Source organism: Dromiciops gliroides, chromosome 5 (assembly GCF_019393635.1).
Source record: "Dromiciops gliroides isolate mDroGli1 chromosome 5, mDroGli1.pri, whole genome shotgun sequence".
NCBI classification, from domain to species: Eukaryota; Metazoa; Chordata; class Mammalia; order Microbiotheria; family Microbiotheriidae; genus Dromiciops; species Dromiciops gliroides.
The window spans coordinates 112,187,596-112,210,783 of NC_057865.1; the positions used below are offsets into that span (position 1 = coordinate 112,187,596).

General features: G+C 39.3%; 1 protein-coding gene across 1 annotated transcript in view; it reads right to left on the reverse strand.

Moving 5' to 3' along the window:
- EXOC4 (exocyst complex component 4) overlaps window positions 1-23,188 on the reverse strand; it is a 911,169-nt gene that overhangs the window by 132,748 nt on the left and 755,233 nt on the right. The window contains exon 14 of the mRNA XM_043968219.1: window positions 4,623-4,801. Within this exon, the coding sequence (XP_043824154.1) occupies window positions 4,623-4,801 (179 nt within the window). The remainder of the gene's footprint in view (window positions 1-4,622; window positions 4,802-23,188) is intronic.

Consider the following 23,188-nt stretch of genomic DNA (forward strand, 5'->3'; position numbering starts at 1 on the left):
GATGATGGAGAGGAACACTAGTTTCTGCCAGCCCCAAGATATGAATCATTTAGAGAAATCTCTTAATTACATTGGTGAGACGTTCAGAAGGTAACAAAGGCAAAAGAAACAAAATGCCAATTAAAAGACTGTTCATTCTGCAACGAAACTCTGAGGAGAGGCTACAGGAGGCTGGCTGTTTCACCTAGAATGGAGGATACAGAATCAGGCTCTAGAAGAGAAGGTAAGTGGTGCTTGAAGAGTACCTCTCTCATCTCCAGGTTACTGGGGAAAAGGAAGTGTTCTGTACAAAACCCAAGAGCTTCCATATGAAAAAAAAAACAAAAAACAAAAAACAAAGAAAAGGGATCTGAGGAGGCAAAAGGTATCAGGAATCTAGAAGAATGAGAGAAGAAAGGCCAGAAGGACCACTGAACATTTATTTAGGCATAAAGTTCTTCTCCAGTGAAGCAGGAGCAGCTGCTGACCCTGCTGAATGACAAGATAGATCCACAGGAGATGAAAGGCCATTCAGTTAAGGGTCAGGTGAAGAAGAGAGGTACAGATTTCTTGGGTGACTTCCAGCTGAGGGATAATGAGGCAGCTATTTGTTGACTTGATAATAGCAAGAGAGAGAGGTCTGCAGTTTTACCAGGGCATCTGTCCAGGATATATAAAGAACCCTTGGGAGAGCTAGGTGGCACAGTGGATAAAGCACCATTGCAGGGGATAAAGCACTGGGAATAGGGACTTAATGGATTTAACGTTGGATGGGAGCTGAGTGGTTATCAAGTCCTACCTTCTCTTGAGGCTCAGAGAGGTTAAGTCATTTGCCCAAGATTACAGAACAAATAGAAAAGACTGAGTTCAAATCCAGGTCCTTGGGGGTCCATGTCCATTGCTGTTTTCTGCCAACAAACTGCTAGGATGGCAGAGGACAGGGGCAGAGAGAATGGGCTGGACTAGGGAGCAAGGACCTGAGTTCAAATCTGGCCTCAGACACTTGTCACTAGCTGTGCAACCCCTGACAAGGTCACTTAACCCTCATGCCCCACCCCCCCCCCCAAAAAAAAGTCTAGGTGAGCACTTGGTGGATATATTGTAGGCAGGTTTCTTGTTCAAGTATGGGTTGGACTATATGGCTCCTAAGATCCCTCCCAACTTTGAGATTCTGGGACTTAAAGAGTTTTTAGAATTATAATAGGTTTGTTTTCCATTTTTGAATATGACAAAATAGAGGAAATAGGTTTTACACAAAACGCGATGGCAATTAGACATAAAGAAATGATAAAGATAACCTTCTAGATGGTGAGAAAGAATAAATATCAGAACAGGCTATCAAGGAATGGTATAGAATTATGTACATACAAACATATTAAGAGAGGGGAAAAACTTAGTCTGAGGTGATGTCAATGAGGTGACATGAGGTATGATACAAAATGTAGCCCAGGAATGGGTGGACTTTTGGCATGGCTCACACAGTTCTGCTCATTTTAAGAAGGAACCCCTCCGAAAGTGAAGGTAGAATACAGAATGAAGGAAATAAAGTGTAAGACAGATTACTGGTAAGGTCAAAAAAGATAGACGGTGACTTGTATTTGGATCTGAAGTATGAAGGAAATCTACAATATAAAATAAAAAGAGGATATGTTGAGATCCAATCTGCTATCGAATGATTAAGTAGGCAATAAATAAGAAAAGGTGGTGAACTCTATCCCCTGGTCAAGCTATGTCTGTCCATCCCTCACAAAGTCTAGACTTGGTCTAGGGTAACATGAAATAGTTCAGGTGAGTGAGAATCCTTCTTTCAAGTCCTAAAGGGACTTCTGACTAGCCAAAGTGATTTCTCTGGTTGCAAGTTTTTCTTCCTCTAGGATGAAAGTATGGTCATCATGTGGCCAACTGCAGTTCTCCTCCTGGAGTCACACCCACACAGAAACATCATAGGTTGAAAGAGACCTCCTTGGTTTTCCATGTTACATAAGGGAATAGGGATTTAATGGATTTAACACTGGATGGGAGCCGAGTGGTTATCAAGTCCTACCTTCTCTTGAGGCTCAGAGAGGTTAAGTCATTTGCCCAAGATTACAGAACAAATAGAAAAGACTGAGTTCAAATCCAGGTCCTTGGGGGTCCACGTCCATTGCTGTTTTCTGCCAACAAGCTGCTAGGATGCCAGAGGACAAGGGAAGAGAGGATGGGCTGGACTTGGGAGCAAGATAAACCAGATCACTTGAAGTGTTCCAAAGTGTGTATCAGAAGGATGACAGTTACTTAAATCACTCACTGGGTGGAATAATTACCTTGAAGCGAAAAACTGAGCACACTACTTATATTATGAGATGGAATTGAGCACATCAGAAGCATTAACAGGTTTGGTAGAATAGGTCTTTGTCAGAATCACGCAGGTGATTAAAGACAAGAATTGGACGTCGACTGCACTAGGGTGCTCTTAGTGACATGAACACAACAGGCAAAATTGTGCAATTACAAAGTTGAGCATTAGCTCCGAGAGCATCTCTTGCCATTTGAAAACACTTGATTCTAGGTTAGCATGTGTGAATCACTCAGCAGTTAGCTATAGAGGTTATCTATTATATTGCTTTGTGGAGCAGTTCTAGTCCAGAACACATCAAATTTGGAAGGCTGTATTATTGGAAACACTAGGTAATTGTCTCCTCGGGGCAGAAGGCCTACCGATGAGATGAGCTCTTACAATTACTGATGTTAAGACAACCAAGTAGCCCTTGCATCGAAGCAGGAGAGATGGCAGGGAGGGTGACATTAAGTGTTTATTTCACAATTAACCAAGGGCCATGGGGCTTTTTCTGAAATTTGTACTTGGGTGTCTGGATTTAACTCTTTGCTGTACTGTAACAGAGAATCAGAAAGTCACCTACCAAACATCCAGCTTTCAAGCAATACTTTCAAACATCCTGAAATAGATGTGCTTTCTTTTCTTATGGGTCATGCAGGGAAGATTAGATGATTTCCTTCAGAAGTCGTTTTTAGAATCTCATAGCCTTGGAAATCTCATCTCTTGTGCACCTTTCTTCTACTGAAATTTAAGCCATTTACTCTGTCTGGCATCCCCCACTGAAGAAGTGGACAGCTGTAGGCCCAAAGGCTAGATATAACTGGCTCTCAGAAAGTATCCCATTTTGAGAAATTTCTCTATCTCTTGCTACTGCAGCCCAGAAATTATTTTCCCCTGGTTCGTTTCTATGACCATCTCGTCAAAAGGAGGAACCTTTTGGGCTGTGACCAGCTAACTGTGATGCAGTAAAAGACTGTTGTCTTTTGAGTCAGAACACACATGCTTGACTCCTAAATCTACCAACTTCCTGGCTATGACAATGATACCTTTCCTATTTACCTTACAGAGTTGTTATGGAATTTGAAAGAGATGGTTTACACAAAGTACTTTGTGAAGTGTTAAAGTCAATAAATTGTCAGCTATTACTATTGCCATACTGCTAGTATGATAATTTACTATGAAACCTACATTCCAAGGAAATAGCAAGGTATAACCAAAATACTTTACCTCTAACACTCTACTCAGGTCCTCCTGAATCCAGGGCCGGTGCTTTATCCACTGTGCCACCTTGCTGCCCGCCCCCCCCCAACACTCTTTTAATAGTGTATCATAAGAGTCACCTCAGAAATCTACTTTCTCCACCTCCTCTGTCTCTCCTTACTTTCTCTCTCTTTTCTCTCCCGAAGGAACAACCTTGTAATAATCTTCTTTGGTTACTCGTTCATTTCTTGTCCTAAATAATTACTTTTCTTTGCATAATCGTACATGTATAACCCATATCTGATTGTGTGCCCCCTCAGGGAGGGAGGGAAGGAGGGATAAAAATTGGAACTCAAAACTATAAATAAAAATGTTTATTACTTAAAAAATAATTACTTTTCAATCTTACTTTCCATCTTCATTTCTCTTGTCTTCTAGATCTCCCCCACCCCCAAATTTTCCAGTGAGTCACTTTCTATTAAGTACATGCTATATATCTAATCCTATATGAAATGCTTATTTGTAGCACTTTTGTTCAAGTTTCTGTTTTTAAGTTATTGTGGTGAGGATAAAGAATATAGCTTTCTACCCCTTAACAAGATTTTATTTTGGGGAGATGCTGCAGTTTGGCCTCCAGTACACATTTCTGAGGTCTAGTATAAAAGTTGAGTTGAAATAGACCTCCTTGGCTTTCTGTGTTCCATAAGGGAATAGGGAGATGGGTTATTTTCCTAAGATCACAAAGAGATCTGAGAACAAAAATAGAATTGTACTTTGATTCAACATTTATTAAGTTCCTACTATGTAGAAAGTACTATTTCTGTGTGTACACACATAAAGAGATATAGAGAAATAAATATCTAGATATAGTGATAAATAGATAGAGTGATTCAAAGTAATTTCAAGAGCTACTAATGCACCTTGGAGGGAATCAAGAAAGACTTCATGTAGTGACATGAGTTACACTTTGAAGAAAGTTAGGAATTCTATGAAGTGGAGCCATTTCTAACAAACAGCACAGACCACTGGGCAGTGCAATATCACCAGCAATCAGCACATCTGAATGAAATGACTATTTAGCCTTTTGGCCATCCCCTAAATGAGACAATCTGTATCAGGCACTTACTTTGAGATGCTGAAAGATTGGAGAAAGCTGACTTTGTTCGTCCTGCCAACCATTCCAAGCTTTCATGCATGTTGGCCAAAGCCTTCAGGTCACTGACATCACGTAGGATCTCTTGTTGTGGGATTAATTTATCACCCAGGTTCCCAATGAGAACTTCAGACTCCTTTCCAAAGGCTGCCCTGAAACACAAATTGAAAACATACATAAAAAATGGTGTGAGAATTTTAAAAATGGGGAAAGATAGTTTCGTTCACATCTAACATGCTAATCCCATAGCAGGACAGGACAAGTTGTGTTTATTCTCCTGCTATGTCTTATTGTCTCTAATTTTCAGTGGGAAGATACCATTAAATATTTCTGGTTAAAAGCTCTTGTTTGGGGTTCAAGTATTTAGAAGTGCATGGTCCCAATAAGAAAATATCAGTCTGTGCCAAAGATCTGAGAGAGATTGTAAGACAGTCAGCAAAAACAGATTCAACTGAGATTGGGAACTAATCAATTGATAAGGTAAGTTAATAAAGAGAGTTGCTTTTCCTAATTGGAAAAAGACAGCCTTGAGAGATTTCTAATGCTATGTGTATGTGTACATGTGTGTGTATATATATATAGGTGCATGTATATCTACACACATACACACATGCATACATATGTATGTACATTCACATACATACATACATACATACATATGTATACACACAGTGTCCCCATAATCTTTTCCCCCTTCATTTTTAGGCTGGAAAATAAAATTACAAAGAAAAGAGAATCATTTCCTTCTCCCAAATGGAACAGAAATGGGCTCTAATGGCAGAACAGGGCATCCAGAGTTCAGTATATATTTTCCTGATACAATAGTTAAAGATTTTTGAAGGCATGTCATTTCCCACCCAGCTGCCTTCCTCTGGACTTCTCCATCATGCCCCAGGAACTTCTTTATTGTACAAGGTCACTTCAACCCTGGAATTCATACCTTTTTCTTCTTTAGGCAGTGATGAGGACCCTTGACAAGTTTTGCTAGGTGAATATTTTTAAGCTTCAAAATCCCCTATCAAATACAATCACAGGCATTTCTTAAGTACTTACTGCTGGGGTTTCAAAGGTGAAACTGGAAATAGTCCCTGACCAAAGGTAACTACATTCTACAAGGCATGAGGATAGGGGGAGACAATCTATAAACATGCAAGTACATGGTAATTTGAAGGAGAAAACATTAATAGCTAGGGACATTAGGAAAAGGCCTCCCATATGAAGATCTGTATGGGCTGAGCCTTGCAGAAAGAGGGTAATTCTAACAGGTGAAGATGAAAAGGAAGGTGAGGTGGCATGGGTGGGGCAGTAGTCTTTGGAAAGGTATGGAAGCAGGAGATGAAAAACTGAGTTTGGGGACCAAACAGGACCGTTTGGCTGGAATTGGGCTGTGTGAAGAATATTGTGAAATAAGGATGAAAAATTATTGAGCTGGATTGTGAAGGTCTTTGAAAGTCAACCTTGGCAGGTTGCATTTTATCCCAGAAGCAATAGGGAGCCACTGAAGGTTCTCTAACAAGAGGTGTGACATTATCAGCCTCGCGTTTTAAGAAGAATTTTGCCACTTGTGTGGAAATACTGAAGGGAAGAGATATTGGAATCAGGGAGTCCGTTTAAAAGGCTGTTTCAGTAGCCTAGGTAAGATATTAAAGGCCTGAACTAGGATGGCTGCCATGTGAATGGCAAGAAGGGGATGGATATGAGCTATATTGTAGAGGCAGAATCAACAAAACTCAAGGAAGCCAGGTAGTGCAGTGGATAGAGCACAGACCCTGGAGTCAGGAGGACCTGAGTTCAAATGTGGCCTCAGAAACTTGACATTTACTAGCTGTGTGACCCTGGGCAAGTTACTTAACCCCAACTGCCTGCCCCCCACCCCCCCCCCCCAACAAAAAAAAGAATTAACAAAACTCAGCAACTGAGTGTGTATATAGTGAGGATAGGAGATAGGGAAGGAGTTGATTTTGATTCTGAGGTTGCAAACCTGAGGAACTGTAGAGATGTGGTGTCTTCCTCAATAGAAACAGAGAAAGAAAAGTAGAACAGGATTAGGATTCATGGAGGAAATGAAGGCAATAATGAGATCTGTTTGGACATGGTAAATTTGAGCTGTCTAGGGGATAATCAGTTGGAGCTATCCCCACTTTATAATGAAGAAAATGAGAACCGGAGAGACTAAATGATGTCTTATGAAACATAACTAAGAAATGGCTGAGTAATGACTCAGTTGTCTTCTGACCCTCAGTCCAATGGTCTTTCAATTATACCATGGCATTAATTTTCAATAGTCAAAGCATGATAAGTGAGAAGAAAAGAAGTGTTCTCCTTAAAGTAGAATAAGGAAATTCGGGGTTTATAATAAACAGTAGTAAATAATAAATAATGATAGAAAGGTAGCTAGTTGGTAGAATAGACAGAGTATTAGGCTGGAATTGGAAAGATCTGAATTCAAATCCTACGTCAGACACTGTGTCACCGTGAGCAAACTACTTACCCTCTCTGGGCCTAATTTTTCTCATTTGAAAAATGAAGGGGGTTTTTGAACTCAATGGCCTCTACAGTTTTCTTCCAGCTCTATACCTACAATTCTTTGATTGGTGCCCTGGCACTTGTCTTTAAATCTTACAGACTGCACATATCTTTATGAGAGGCAGCATGGTATAAGCGGACAGCCAGCTTTAGTGCTGGAAGATTCCAGTCCTGCCTCTGTCACAAACTTGCTGTGAGATCACTGAGCTAGACATTTAATCTCTTAGTGGTCAAGGCAATTCTTTAAGAATAGAAATTACAGATGAGTTGCATATATGCACGCATAGCAGGAATTTCCACACTAGGAAAATAATGTAATTATAGGTTCTAACTCTCCTCCCTCCACCCTAAACCTGCAGCCCCTCTGAATTGCCCCTTTAAATATGTATTTCTGTAAGACAAAGATTAAAATGCCCTTAGTTATCCACATATGGACATATTTTTAAATGGTTGGTGCATGCACAGGCCAACCTATGCTACATACATAAACAGCTAGCCTTACTGAGCCAAACCTACAAGGCCATGCCAGATATTCCAAAGGGCCTCAGATTTGGGAGACTTCTCATCTCCTGGAATGCTTAACTGTATACTAGCAGAGACAATTTTACCTAAAAGAAGCTTTCTTGGTATTCAGTAAGCTTTTTTCTGCATTTCATGCTTCTAGATCAGCTTCCTGGGCTCATGCTAAGCAACTTCCCTATCCCTCACTGTAGTCCTTGAGCCAGGAGATGGTTCTCCTATCTCCCACTTTTCTGGCATTCAGCCAAGTTGTAAAGAATTAGGTTTCTTAATCTATCCTCATGCATCAATCCTTCTAGCTCCTTAATCATTTCTGATAGATATAGCACACAAAATTCTTTTTGTGTTTGACAGCTAAAAGCTGCAATAAGGAGGCAAATCTCTTTGACAATTAGGCCCAGGGTCATTTTTATGCATGTAGGGATAATGCCAGGTGGAATGTGACAATCAAGATGAGTGTATTTATATAAAATTGTAATCTGCTTGTGCAGCCATCTTCAAGCTTTTGGCATGTCTGTTGTGCATACTTGTAGCATGGCATTCCTAGTCTGTGTTCCATTTGGCTTGCTAAAATTTGCTTAACCTCCTAAGCCTTGAGAGCCATAGACTGAGAAAATACAAAGGGCCTCATGTTGAATATATAGTAGACATCTCATTTGACAGGAATCTGTAACCGCCCCTAACAACCTGAAAAGAGCACAGGGACCATGACATTGAGAATAATTGATCGACAGCTGTAGCCAGTTACTCAGAAACCCTATTCCTTCAAGGATCTGTGCGCATGCAAGGTGGTGGTGGAGGGCTCTTACACCCACAGAATTCTGAAATGGTTTGCTTTGGGCTGCTTCACTGCCAATTTTTTTTTAAAGGAATTGCAGAACCTTGTAAATTCACACTTTAGGAGTCTACAAGATAGGAAAATGGGCAACAAAAGCTCAGCAAGGGAAGAGAATAGCTATTCATTCAGCACAATGTTGGAAAGGCTGAGTGCAGAGATGGTAGGACACGTGGCTAAGGACTGTGGAAGACGTGGTCACCAGTCTACTAAAATGGGTAGCATACCTACAGAACAGCCAATGGTCAGCCTTTGAATCAATCTTATCCCCTCCTAGGGGATGTCTTCTGCTTATTACACATGCACTTTATGAATGTGAACTACACATAGGTATAGAAATACGCATGAATTTATAAAGGATCAAATACACTATTATCTCAGGGGCAGGCACTAGTAAAGGGGATGCTCAGGAATGGTCTCAAGTAGGTATTGTTTGAGAACAGCTTTGAAGGAAAAGAGGAATTCTAAGAGGCAGAAGTGAGGAGTGTGTGCATTCTATGTATGGGGAACAGCTCTGGTAGAAGCACAGTCATGGGAGAGGAGCAGATGGGATGACAAACAGCATAGAGGCCAGTTTGGCTGGACCAAAGAATTCATGAACAGGTTGGTAAGCTGGGCAGGAGCTAGGCAGGAGCTAGTCCTATTGCTGAGAGTAGTTAAGTCATTCACAATTACTCATCCAACAATACTGCTGTCACTGTGCATGATGTCCTCCCAGTTCTGCTCACTTCACTATACATCAGTTCATATGAATCTTTCCAGGTTTTTCTGGGATCATCCTGTTTGTCATTTCCTATAGGACAAGACCATTCCACCACAATCATATACCACCACAGCTTCTTCAGTCATTCCTCAATTGATGGACATTCCCTTGATTCCCAATTCTTAGCCACTACAAAGAGTGGCTAAATTTTTGTACAATTTTCCCCCTTTTCTCTTTTCACGATTACTATTGTTAACTGTTTTCCTCCATCCTTTCCCCTTCTCCATGATATTTACTCTATTATTGATCTTATTTCACCCTGTCCCTCTTCAAAAGGGATTTGCTTCTGTCTGTCCCCTCCCCCAATCTGCCCTCCCTTCTTTTGCCTCTCTGTCTTTATCTCCTTCCCCTCCTATTTTCCTGCAGGGTTAGATAGATGACTCCACTCAACTGACATTTGTCAAACAGGAGAGTTTGAATTTGATCAAAGAGATAATACAATGCCACTGGAGTTTACTGAACAGGAGACTGACATGGCCAGACCTTTTAGGAATGTTATTTTAGGAATATCACTGGCAACTGTGTGGAGGATGAAATAGATAGGGAGAATAGACCAATTAGGAAGCTACTGCAACAGTACCAAATGGGGTTACAAAGAGTTGGACATGACGGAAAAGACGAACAACAATAGTACAGGATAGAGGTAGCAAGAGAAAAGGGAACAGATATGAGAGATATTGTGGAAGTAGAATCCACAAGATTTGGCAAGTTATAGCATATTCATGGTGAGGGGCAATGAGAGGAGATTCTGAAGCTGTGAACCTGTGGCACTGGAAGGATGATGTTGCCCTAGATAGAGGTAGGGGAAAATGGCAAAGGGGTAGGTTTTAAAAGAAAGACCATGAACTCTGTTTTGGGCTCTGCTTTGAGTCTGACAATATCTAGTAGGTAGTTGGTGATGTAGGGACAGGGGAGAGAGGGTAAGGCTGGATGGATAGATTTGGCAGTCATTTTTAGAGAGATGATTTTAGTAATTGAAGGGAGATAAATGAGGCTTTTGAGAGGGAATAAAAAAAAGGCTCAAGGATAAAGACTTGTGGGACATTCACAATGAGAATTTGGTAATATGGAAATTGGTACTAGGTGGTTCAATGGATAGAGCACTGGATTTGCAATCAGGAAGATTCTTCTTCCTCGGTTTAAATCTGGCCTCAGAAACTTCCTAGCTGTGTGACTGTGGGCAAGTCACTTGACCCCTCAATTTCCTCATCTGTAAAATAAGCTGGAGAAGGAAGCGGCAAACCACCTCAGTATTTTTGCTAAGAAAACCCCCAAATGGGGTTATGAAGAATCGGATGTGACTAAAATGACTGAGCAACAACAATATGGACAATGATTTAGCAAAGAAGACTGAGAAAGAGTTTTTCGACAAGTTAGAAGAAAATTAACAGAATAGTGTCACAACACCTTGAGGAAAGCGTTATCTATGAGAAAAGCATCATTTGCAGTGTTAAATGCTTCGGAGAGACCAAGAAGGACTAACAGTCGAGGACAAGCCACTGGACTTGGTGGTTAAGGGTCCTGGTAACTGGACAGAGCAGTTCTAGTTGGATGATGAGATCAGAGTTCGGATGGCTGAATGCTGCACAATGAGAGAAGAAGAAATTGAAGTAAAATGTACTGGCAGCTTTTTCTCCAAGTTTTGTGGTGAAAAGAGGGAGCGATGCAGGATAATCTTTTGCAGGGACTACCGAGTGAAGATTTCCTGATGTTCAGGGGGATCCAAATGCACTCGGAACTCTTTGTCCACTTGGCTTTTCCTATGACGATTGTTAGGCCAAACTCTGTTACGATCGATTGTGGATCTTGCTCAGGTGGCGGATCTCACTCGGCAGCGTTCTGTGGCTTGATACAACTAGTACAAGGTCATTCTAAAACAGAAGCACCGGAAGTACCTTTTCTTCTATAGAAGAGGTGCCAAACACAGGGCCTGCAGGCTCTCAAGTGCTGCCAGAATGAGATTAAAATGTAATTGCTAAGTCTTGAACAATACAAATAAAAATACAATAGAACATAGATGATGTTAACATGCGTTTTTCTATGTCAATATGCAGCCCGCAGGGATTCTCATGTATGGCTTAGTGGCCCTCTTTTCTATTTGAGTTTGAAATACCTGATCTTTAGGGAATCCCTCTTTGACTCTGACTTTCTGTTGGACCTTCTCCAAGACAGTGGTAAACACCTTTGAAGATAACATGTCTTCTTGTTTTAGAATTTGCTTGACAGAAATAATCAGCGGACAAATAACCATTCTCTCTCTGGATACATCTTGGGTGTTGGCTTAACTCTGAGGGTCTTATCGAGTTCTTCAAGAAATTTCTTAACATTTTCATCCTTCACAAAGATAATAACTTATAATCCACAATTATTTTCATGGTTATCTTTTTGCAAATGCTTATCATGGGCATTGCACTGTGAGATGACTAAATATCTCATGAAATGTTTCATGTTGTTTTTGGACACATAATAAAATGAGCTCTGCCAAGTCCTTTATTTGCTTCATCAAGAAGAGCATGTTATCCATCTATCAATTTAGCTGTAACTTCTTTTCATCTTCTGGTATAGATTACAGGGAGAATGACAAGAATGACACAATTCAGTTTCTCTACTAGTATATCACCATTAGTCACTGGATAAGAATTTCACATTAGGATAACCAATAGCCAAATTAATATTGACAGACAGCCTAAAAACTGTGATTCTTAGAAGGCTTTGCCCCATCCCTTTTTTTGCATTCATCACTGCAGAAGTGGAAGGGGGTCATTTTGCAAAAGATTGGGGACCATCTTGGAGTTTTCTTTGTCTCCTAAGTTTTCATGGTCAAAGAACCCATTGCCAAGTAGCCAGCCTACTGGAAATGAGCTTTTCCTTATTTAGCTAGGCTACACAGAGACACAAACTATAATCTGATTATCTTGGAGAAGGTCTACATGAAAAAAAACACAAACCCACAAATAAACAAACAAACAAAAACCTAGCCGAAATCTGATGTTCTCAGGGGACATAGTGGGTGAAAGCAAGAGCCAAAGTGGTGGTAGTAAGAGATGTCTGTAATATTGAACCCAGTTTGTGTAAATGCAGATCCTTCAATTTTGGGTCATGCAGCATAATACATATAAAACAAAGCAAAATGCGATTCCAAGCCCATAGTGTTTTAAAAAGGGAAAACCAAATAATTTAATTAACAATCATTAAGAAAAGAAAATATTTTTTATTCTGTCTCCTTCTAGGCCTACCTAGAGTTGTATCATCTTGACAGGGATCCTGTCCTCCTTCCCCCTTCTATTCCTCCCTTCTTAATATAGTTGCAGGAAGTATATACATAGTTCTAAATCTGATTTCACTTTGCATCACATTGTATAGGTCTCTCCATATTCCTTAAATGCTTCATATTTATCATTTTTATGCCAGTAGATTTTTGTATAGCAGTGTAACCAATGAAAATTAACTTACACAACAAGGAAACCAAAAGAGCCCAGAAAGTGCCTTAGAGAAATGCCTGCCAAAAGCAATACTAGGTTGAAATATAATTCACTTGTAAAATTTTATGAAGAATGATGGACCACTATGAGCAGTATTATCTCATATGGCAGGAAAAAATAGTAGAAGGCATAACCCACTTTGGGGCAGCTAGTTTGCACAGTTGATAGAGTGCTAGGCCTGAAGCTGGGAAGACCTGAATTCAAATCAAGCCCGCAAGTCACTTAACCCTGTTTGCCTCAGTTTCCTCATCTGTAAAATGAGCTGGAGAAGGACATGGCAAAACACCGCAGTACCTTTAACAAGAAAACCCCAAACAGGGTCATGAAGAGTCAGATACTACTGAAAAATAACTGCACAACAACAAAAACCCACTCTAAAGAGAGCTTGGCAAAATATCCAACCATATCATATCATCCCAAGAGCATGTAAGTATTAAAATGTAATGAAGGCTACATATCAGAAGAAAAATGGGAAATGAATGTTCATAAAAACTATTTCTCTCTCTCTCTCTCTTTTTTTTTCAGTGAAGCAGCTGGGGTTAAGTGACTTGCCCAGGGTCACACAGCTAGTAAGTGTTAAGTGTCTGAGGCCGGATTTGAAACCAGGTACTCCTGACTCCAGGGCCGGTGCTCTATCCACTGCGCTACCTAGCTGCCCCCATAAAAACTATCTCAACAAAATGTTTTATTCATTAAGGACAGTGGAACAATCATACTTGGATGCTAACTAACCTGAGTTCCTGAGGTGTTCATATAGAAATGGCACTTCTGTTCAGTTGTCACTTTGACAAAGTTTGAATGATTTATCTGCAGTTCTGCTCACTAAAATGACTGTTCTAAAAACCACCAAGACTATATTAAATTCTACTACATTTGAAGTAATTAAGGTTCATTATATAGATGGAGGGATTGAGATGAACGAGGTGGTATGTCCAAGATCACATACAAGGAAACGGCAAATCAGACTGATAAAGGGTATAATAAGATTAGGGCTCCATCTACCTCCTTAATGATTGTAATTGATTCTTGGGAGTTGTGATAATGATGCTCTCAACTATCACTCAGCTTTTTATAATTGCTCATTCTTCCATCTTTCAAAAATGGTTATATTTGTCCTGTGGAAGGCTATTGGGCCAGTACTAATCAAAACCTGATCTCTACTTAAACTATGGTACCAGACAGTAAATAACCATGGGGCAGTTACCCAATCTATTAGTCATTTTCATCAGATTTTTTAAAATAATAAACATTTTTATTTAAAGTTTTGAGTTCCAAATTTTATCCCTCCTTCCCTTCCCTCTCCTGTCCCTGAGGTGGTAAGCAATTATATATAGGTTATCCATGTGCAATTATGTAAAACATTACCATATTATTCATTTGTATAGGAAAACCCAAATAAAATAAAAAATGAAAGCAAAGAATAATAAGCTTCAGTCTGTGTTCAATTGATATCAGTTGTTTCTCTAGAAGTTGATAGTATGCTTCATCATTGGTCCTTTGGGATGGTATTGCTGAGAATACTGAAGTCATTAACAGTTCTTCATCAAACAATATTGTTGTCTCTGTGTACAATGTTCTCCTGGCTCTGCTCACTTCACTGTACCTCAGTTCATGTAAGTATTTCCAGGTTTTTCTGAAATCATCCTGCTTGTCATTTTTTATAGCTCAAAAATATTCCATCACAATCATGTATCATAGCTTGTTTAGCCATTCCCCAATTGATGGGCATGCCTTTGATTTCCAATTCTCAGCCACCACAAAAAGAGCTGCTATAAATACTTTTGTACAAATAGGTTTTTTTTCTTTCTTTCTGGGAATTCCATCAGACTTTAAAAGGTATTTTTTTCATAGTGATGTTAGCTTTACTGTACTTCTCTGCTTCCCTGTCTGATCACAAGCTCCTTACTTGTTACTTATTTCTTGTCTTCCCTCCCCTATCACCTACCTGCTAAAACCGGTGTCATTCACATCTTGATTATATATTCAAATCACAACTCCTTTTCCTTCATAACGTCAATTACTTCCTCTCTAAGTATTCCTGACCCCATTCTTTTGACTCCAACTGCCCAAAGGGATTCTCCAATTAGATTCTGAGCGCTATAGTAGAAAGAGAATAAGATTTAGAACCAGAAGACTTTGGTTTGATTATAAGTTTTCCTACTTAAAGTGGTTTAGGATATTTGTGTGTTTTTTTTTCTAAATTAGATTCTCCACCTAGCCTATTCAATCCACCCCCTGATGTCCCTTATGCTTGATGTGCTGTTATTAGGTGCAGACCCGTAGTTTTTCTTTGACCCTTCCTTTTCACCCACAAACGGTCCAGGTCCTTGAGTTGATGTTCACAAAAGTGAGCAGACTGCTATAAAACTATTTCGACACCTGCCTGCCTGTGTTATTCTGGCAGTATGTCTTCTACTATCCATAGCTTATTTGACTTTTGAATTTTGTTCTAGGCTGTGACCAAGATTTGGACTTTGACTCAGTTTATCTTTGCTCTGACCCTGGTGCCTAATATCTGCCTGGCTCTGCTAATATAGTTTGGTTGATGCTGTTGCCTGATTCTAACCACAAAGGAACTATTAGGTTGTTGGTAGCCTTCCCCAGCCATGTTTTACATTCTAGTTCCAGTTATTGCCCTAGGTTAGAGTCTTACACTCTGGACTCTGCTATTAGCTTTTTGAGTTTCTATCCCCTCTCCTCCTTTCTTAGTGAACTTAGCTTTAGTTCCAACATAATAATTATTCCATTTAATTCTCTCAGTATATTGCTTAAAGGCATGGTAATGACATATTTGTGTCATGTTCTGAAGACAGAGAAAATGAAGAAGGTCAACGGTGATGTACCTGATTGCTGTTGTTGAGTCACACCTAACTCTATGTGGCCTCATAGACTCTGAACGTAGGGTTTTCTTGGCAAAGATACTGGAGTGATTTGCTATTTTCTTCTCCATCTATCTCCATTTTACAGATGAGGAACTGAGACAAATAGAAGTTAAGCGACTTGCCCAGAGTCACACAGCTACTAAGTGTCTGAGGCCAGATATGACCTCATATCTTCCTGACTCCAGGCCCAGGGCTCTAGCCACTGTACCATCTAGCTGCCTCATGTACTAGGTAACACAGCTTAAAAAACAAAATGAAACAAAACCCACCAATAATAAAAGTAAAAGCAGAAGCCAAGTTTCTTGTTTCTGGCCTCCTGCCCTGTGATTCAAATCATATGTATAGTCTTGTAAAAAAGAGTTTTGATGACTTGAATGAATCCTCCTCTCCTTCTCGTCTTTTTTCAGTAATTCAGATCTACCCTCTTCAAGTCATCCACAAATCACTTCTAGCTGTGGAATGGCCTTGGCTGAACAATCAACTCTAAAAGCGTTAATGGAAGAAAGACATGACACAGATTTGTCAAAACACAGATAACAGCACCCTTTATAAAACAAACCATGTCCTCTCTGCCCTTTGCCACCCTTCCAGAACAACTTGCTTGACTGACTGAAGATTGCTTAACTGAGACGTAGTACTAAAGCTCTATACATAAACAACACTCGACTGAGCTGCTGAACGTGTTTAGAGCCAAATAACTAATTTCAAAGTCTAGAGGTGGAGAGGGACAGATGGGATAAGGTGGGTGGGAAGGAAGCAGATGGGGGAGGGTGGGAAAGAAGGAGGACAAGGAGACAAAAAACTTGGGTTCAACACACACAATATATGCATAGGGTGGAGAAGGTCTAAGGTTTAGGAATGAACATGACCCCAGAGTAGACACTGGGAAAAGTATCCATGATACAGTAGAAAGAAAACTGAGCAAGGAGCCACAGGAGCCACGTTCTGCACCCACTGGACTAGTGAATCTCCAAGGTCACTTCAATTTCTGGATCTATTATTCTATTGCTGAGAATTTGTTCCATTAAATACCCTCAATAGACATTTGGCATAATTTCTGGTTTATCATGAATGGTTTATCTTGCTTGGGGGTTAACAACGTAAGACCTGGACACACAGTTAACATGTTTCAGCATCTGGGTTACTGACAAACACCTTGGAGGTTTTCTATCAATGAACCTATTTTAGCCATTGCAAATAAATATTTGTAGTTCCTTCATTCTAAGCATTTGTTTTTCATTAGAAAAGCAGTCAATCTACTTTTAATCTGTTCTTTTCTTTGTCATGTCCCTGATGTCATGGTCCTCTTTGAGAATGAAGGACAAAGCACAATAACATATATTTTGTTCAAGGAAATATTGGTTGACTGAGAAACTCTTATCAAGGTTAAGGGTGTCAAGAGTGACATGAAGGTCAGTGCCCTTAACTGAGAGGAAAATTCTCTACAAAACCTATCCGTTGCTCTTATGTGAGGAAGTTTTATTTTTCTTTTTAGTTTAAAAACTAAAACTCTATGATATCTACCCAGTGGGTGGGCAGTTACTAACACAGGAAACACATATGTGCTTAATATATAGGCTAAATACACAGACCATAGAAAAAACAAATGTGTTTAATAGACTCACACTCTGGAAATGTTGAAATTTATCACTATCTGTGAAACATCTTGAAGAACAAATATAACCACCCATCTTGTTCCCTGATGCTAACATTTCCAGAAGTAATAGAAAGGGGACAAGATGACTAATGGGAACATTTGTGATAAATTAAGATTACCTTCACACAGTGAAGTCATTTTAGTTTAGCCAAGAGTGAACATAGCCAAGTGTCCACATAAATCCCAGAAAGCTATCAAGAATGTGGCCTCTGATGGGTCCTTGGCAATAGTTTTAAAATCACTCAGTGCTATGTTCACCTTTCAACATTAGGTATTCCCTTTAATTATTGCTAGGCCAGTAATGAATCTGGGATAATTACTAGGAAAATGGAACTGAAGAGGGACAATAATGGACTTTCCTTAACCTAATAATTAAAACTCCAGAAAGGAGTTCTAAGGACAGCAAGTTTTTGGAAATAGTACCTTCCTACATGTATGGCAAATGAATGCAATACGTTCTTATGTTTTTGTATATTCATATATCAAATTCTAAACTTGGACAGTGTTAATATAGCTATAGTCAGAAATCTGCATCAATTCTAGTCTTCTTCCTACCCCAACCACAATTACCCACAATTCTAATTTCTTATCTAGGCAGATAATGTCTTAAATGGAAACAGGTGAATTTTTCTCCATTTCTTTTCACATGTTTCACTATGTATGTACCTATCACTTGCAAAGTGCTTTACAAATGTTAAAGTGAAATATAAACATCAGCTATTAATATTTTTTTTGTCTCTCTGTGTTGTATCCCTAAAGTTGCAATTCTACTATGTTACACATTTGGCAACATGGAAAAAAATGATAGCTTTAGTATCAGAAGACTAGTCTAGTATCAGAGGACATGGATTCAAATTACTTATCTGGTGCTTCCTAGCAGTAAGATATTAGCCATTAAACCACTTAAACATCATTTTGTCATCAGCAAAATGAGAGGGTTTTATTATATGATCTCTAAGGTCCCATGTGGCTCAAAATCTGTATCCATCATCCTATGACTTAAAACAAATGTGCTAGCTATACAAAACACAAGCAAACATTTAATTAGCAATATGTTTATTTGCCTTCTTAGAATCTGGGAGAGTTTTGTGGAATTAAAGCTTAAAACATTCCCTAATCCTGTCCCCCAGGAAAATATTGATCTCCACCTTCTCAAATTTTCCATGCTACTCTGTCTGGTTTTCCTTTATCCCTAACACATTCTACCTTGTATCATTTTTATTTATATATATACAACCCCCTTCCCCATTAAAATATAAACTCTTTGAGGCCAGAGACTTATTTTTTAATCTTTGCATCTCTCACACCTATAAGTGTCATGCCCATAACAGGTACTTAATAAAACTTTGCAGAATTAAAGTTTTGGAACTCAAGAATTAACTGCTGTCTTATTCTTCCCCAGTTACTTTCCCCTGTAGTTATCAGAGGCATTTAGAATCATTCCTTTGAACTTAGATATGTTTTCCAAATTGGGATCACACCTTTCAGGAAAAGCCTTTAGTTGTCCTCTTTCACCACGATATTGTAGCCATAAATTAATGTCTGTGGAGTTGCTGGGTTAATAATGAAAAGCACTTCTATAGGAAGCAACCATAAAATAACAATATGGTGAACTCTAAGGGGTGAAAGGTAACGACCACTTCTATTCCACAGAGTGTTGGGGTTGATAATGTATGCACCTGCACTTGCCAGAGGTCAGCCTGATTCAAGTGGTAATCCAAGTTGTGTGGCTGGACTAGAGTGACCCATGTCACCATATGATTCTCCTTCTTAAAATGTGATTGAGGGGCAGCTAGGTGGCGCAGTGGATAAAGCACTGGCTTTGGATTCAGGAGGACCTGAGTTCAAATCCACCCTCAGACACTTGACACTTAACTAGCTGTGTGACGCTGGGCAAGTCACTTAACCCTCATTGGTCCACCTCCCCCCGCCAAAAAAAAAAATCAAAAAAAGTTGTAAATAGTTTCTAGTGAAGGCCTCTGAACACCTTCATTAAAAATGTCATTTGTTACATACATAATGTATGCCAGGGCAGGTGGATGGCACAGTACATAGAGTTCCGGGCTTAGACTCAGGAAGACCTGAGTTCAAAATGAGCCTCCAACACTTAGTAGTTATGCGACTCTGGGCAAGTCACTTAACCTTGTTTGCCTCAGTTTCTTCATCTGTAAAATAAGCTAGAGCAGGAAATGTCAAACCATCTTTGCCAAGAAAACCCCAAGTAGGGTCATGCTTTTTGTTTTGTCTCTATATCCCTAATACCTAGAATGGTGTTTTTTCCCCATAGTAGGCTTGTTTAAAAAATGCTTGTTAGATCCAATTGGATCGGACTAGGAATTCAACCCATGTAGACAACTATGTCTTGTCTACTTCTTTTTTGCTGAACACATGCTTTGCTTTACCAAGTAGCTTTTAGGGTCCTTGCTGTGGGTGGCAGGAAAGAAGGAAAGGATCCTTTATGTTTCTCCTGCACATTTATGTCCACACAGCATTTGTTACATTGCAGGCACTCAGTAACTATCTGCTTATTGTCTGACTCTTTGCTTTGCAGAAGGATTCACCTCTGGTGTTCTTGAAAAAGCTAGTTCCTATGGACAGTATTTCTAGATCATCATACTTTTTCTCAGCACCCCAACTTCCTTCCTTTCGCAGTGCTCTTTCGAATGGTTGTACAATCGTCTCTGAAAGGATCTGAATCTCTTAAGAGAAGTTACTCATCATGGCTGAGCCCAAGTCAATAGTCTTGGAATAGAGGAAACTGGTCTAGGGTTAAAATAAACAATTCCATTCAACAAATATCTACTAAACCCAGAGTATATGTAAAGCATTATGTTAGACATAGAGAAAATCCAAAATTTAGATCATGGATCTTTGACCTGGAAGGATCTCAGAGGTCATTAGTCCAACTCTTGCCATTTTACCAATGAGGAAATTGAAGGGAGTTCCTTAAGGTCACACAGATGGCAACTGACAGAGATGTGAGTTCAGATTTTCTGACTCCAAAGCCCAAGCCCCACCTACCATTTGAATATGATATGGCTCTTATACTCCTGCAGTGTACGGCCTAGTGCACAGGTACACAGTAACTCTAACACCAGCATACTGTGGGGAGGGGGCCTGAAAAGCGATGGTCCCGCCCCCCCCTCAGCTGCTGCTGATTAGGAGGAATTAGGGGGTAGAAAGAAGGAAGAGGGTATCAGGAATAGCTTTGTGGAAGAGGTATTATTTGAAGTGAGCTTTCAATTCTTTTTTTTTTTTTTGATATATAAAATATATATTCTGCTGTCCCTGAGGCAGGGAGCCAGGGCCATGGCTGTCAATGGGGCGCATGGACCCCTTGGGGCGGATGGTCCACAGCCAGCTGTGGGTGGGCTCAGATGACAAAGGGAAGAAAAGGGGGTGTTCCCACAGGTAGAGTTCCCACTACACTGACTTTGCGTCAATCTCCAGCTGACCTGCCCAATGCCCACCCCCGAAGAGCTTTCAATTCTTGGTGAGAATTCAATAGGAAAAAAAAGATAGGAGTCCCAAAGAAAGAGAGAAACAAAAGGGTCATTGGATCAGACTTAGAAGTTGGAAGGGATCTCAGAGCTCGTTCTTTTCTTACCCCCTTATTATATGGATGTAGAAACTGTGGCCTAGTAAAGGGAAGTCATTTAGTCAAAATAACACAGGCAATCAATAGCAGGGCCCGGATTTGAACTGAAGTCCTCTGACTCTAAATTCCTAAAGAAAGACGAAATTATTGGAAAAAGAAAGATCCACAGGTGCAAGAGAGGCAGAACAGTGAAGAGACTGGCAAGAGGAGGCTGCCTTCCAGGGAAAGACGAAAGATAGGAGATTTTGTGGAAAAGAAAGGGATTGGCAATGGAAAGCGTACAGTGTGGGGTTGTGGTGAGTGGGCTTTTTTCATTTAATTAGGCTTAAGGAAAGAGAAACTAACTCTAGCAGGAGATTTGTGTTACAGAAGAGGCTATCTGCAGAGAACTGAGACTATGCTTTTGGAAAAGGAGGTAAGGCTAAGAAAGAAGGGACAAGCCTAATGACAGGTTCTATTGGGCCTGGTTCCATCCACAGCTTTACACAGATCTGAGATAATAAGAGAAAGTATTATTAAGCCTGTATGGTCTCTCAGACATTGGCCGAGGCACTCGGCAAAACTGAAGATGGCCATAAGAAACTTCCCTGAGGCCTTTTTAGCAATGTTTCTATGTCCTTCTAAATGGTTCACCATACCTGTCTACCTACCTGGGTTGCTACCCCTTTCCTTCTGTGTCATGTTTAACGACCAAAAAACCCCATTTAAGTAAGGGATGACTGTACAGTGTCTTGCACAGAATGGGCACTTAATATTGGCTGAACTGAATAAGATTAGGCATGAGCTTTTTTGACACTATTAAGTACCTTCATAGTATCAAATGCTCAGAATAATTTTTTAATACTTAAAATAAAACAAAAAATAGCATGTAGTCAATGAGCTTGGTGTTTTCTACATGTTATTTTTTTGTTTTATTTTAAGTAATAAAAAAGTCTCACTAGATTAGTATTTATGTAATGTCTAGGTCAGATTTTATGATTTTTTTTCATTTATGCCAATCTTATGTTAACCAGAGTCATATCACTGTAGTATAATAATAATAATAATAATAAATAACATTTCTAATTTAATCACTGGATATTAATGGATATGTTTTTAGTTGATTCCCAGTTAATTACCAGTGTTTTATGTTTAATTTTGATATTTAGGTCTCTTTCTCACTCAGGTCTGATTGGCAGTGCTCCTACATCCATCTCTGACTTCATTTAATCAAGCAAAACATTCATTTTAGTAAAGCCTTTCTTCTCTTGTCCTAATTTAATATATTTATATTTCCTTGTGCATCTTTTTTATAATTACATTTTAAAAAATCACATTAAGGTGCTTTGATATGGTAAAGTAAATGTCTCCATTCCAGGAAGCATTTTGTCATAGCTGGCAAAAGAAGTCGAAATTATTCCATCAGAACAATCTTTTATTTCCTCCTTCAAGTACATCTAAAGATTCTCTTCTTACTGGTCTTCTTTGGATCCCTTTAACCACTGGTTCTTTTCTTTATATTGGCATTTAGCTTGTCTAAACTTTCTCCCTGAAACCTTTCAGATTGAACTCATGCAGTTAAAGCAAAGTTTCTTGATCTGAAGTGATTGTAGAGCCTTTAAAAGTGTCTGCCTTTTTTTTTTTTTTAAGTATTGAAAGAGATCTTACAAATAATCTCACCCAACTCCTTGGCTTTGCAAATGAAGATGCCAAAGCTCAGGGAGCTGACATAATTTGTCTAAGCCAGGACAGAAAGTGCTTTTCATATTTGCTCTCCAAATCTTCAGGATTGGTCTCCTGTTCCTCCTCTAGTTTAGGGTATTTTACTCCTTATTTTTCTTCATATTTCTTCTTCTACTTGAAAGGTGACTAATTTTTCTTGTGAGGATTCAAATTTTTTCTTGCTCTTGTTTCATTATTCTTTTATTAAAATTTTAAACACTATGCCAAAGAAAAGTTTGGGAGTGGTAATTATCAGGCTTGCTTCACTGGGAAGAGAATATTTTAGTTGTCTTTTAATCATGCTAATTTATTTGTTTCATAAACCAGTAAAAATAAATCTCAACACAATTTCTACTCATCTAACAGCTCACACATAAAGAATATTTTAGAAAATCTCCAAATATTCCTAGGTCTTATGGTCTTGTTATTATTATTTTTTTGTAATGTTTTTTCCTGATTTCTCCTTGCAATTACTTTTGCATATTCTCCAAAACAAGCCGAATATATTTACTTTTAGGCTTTTCTCCTAGTTTTTTCTTTCAGTCACCACCTTTTTCCCCTTCCCTTTCCTACTGT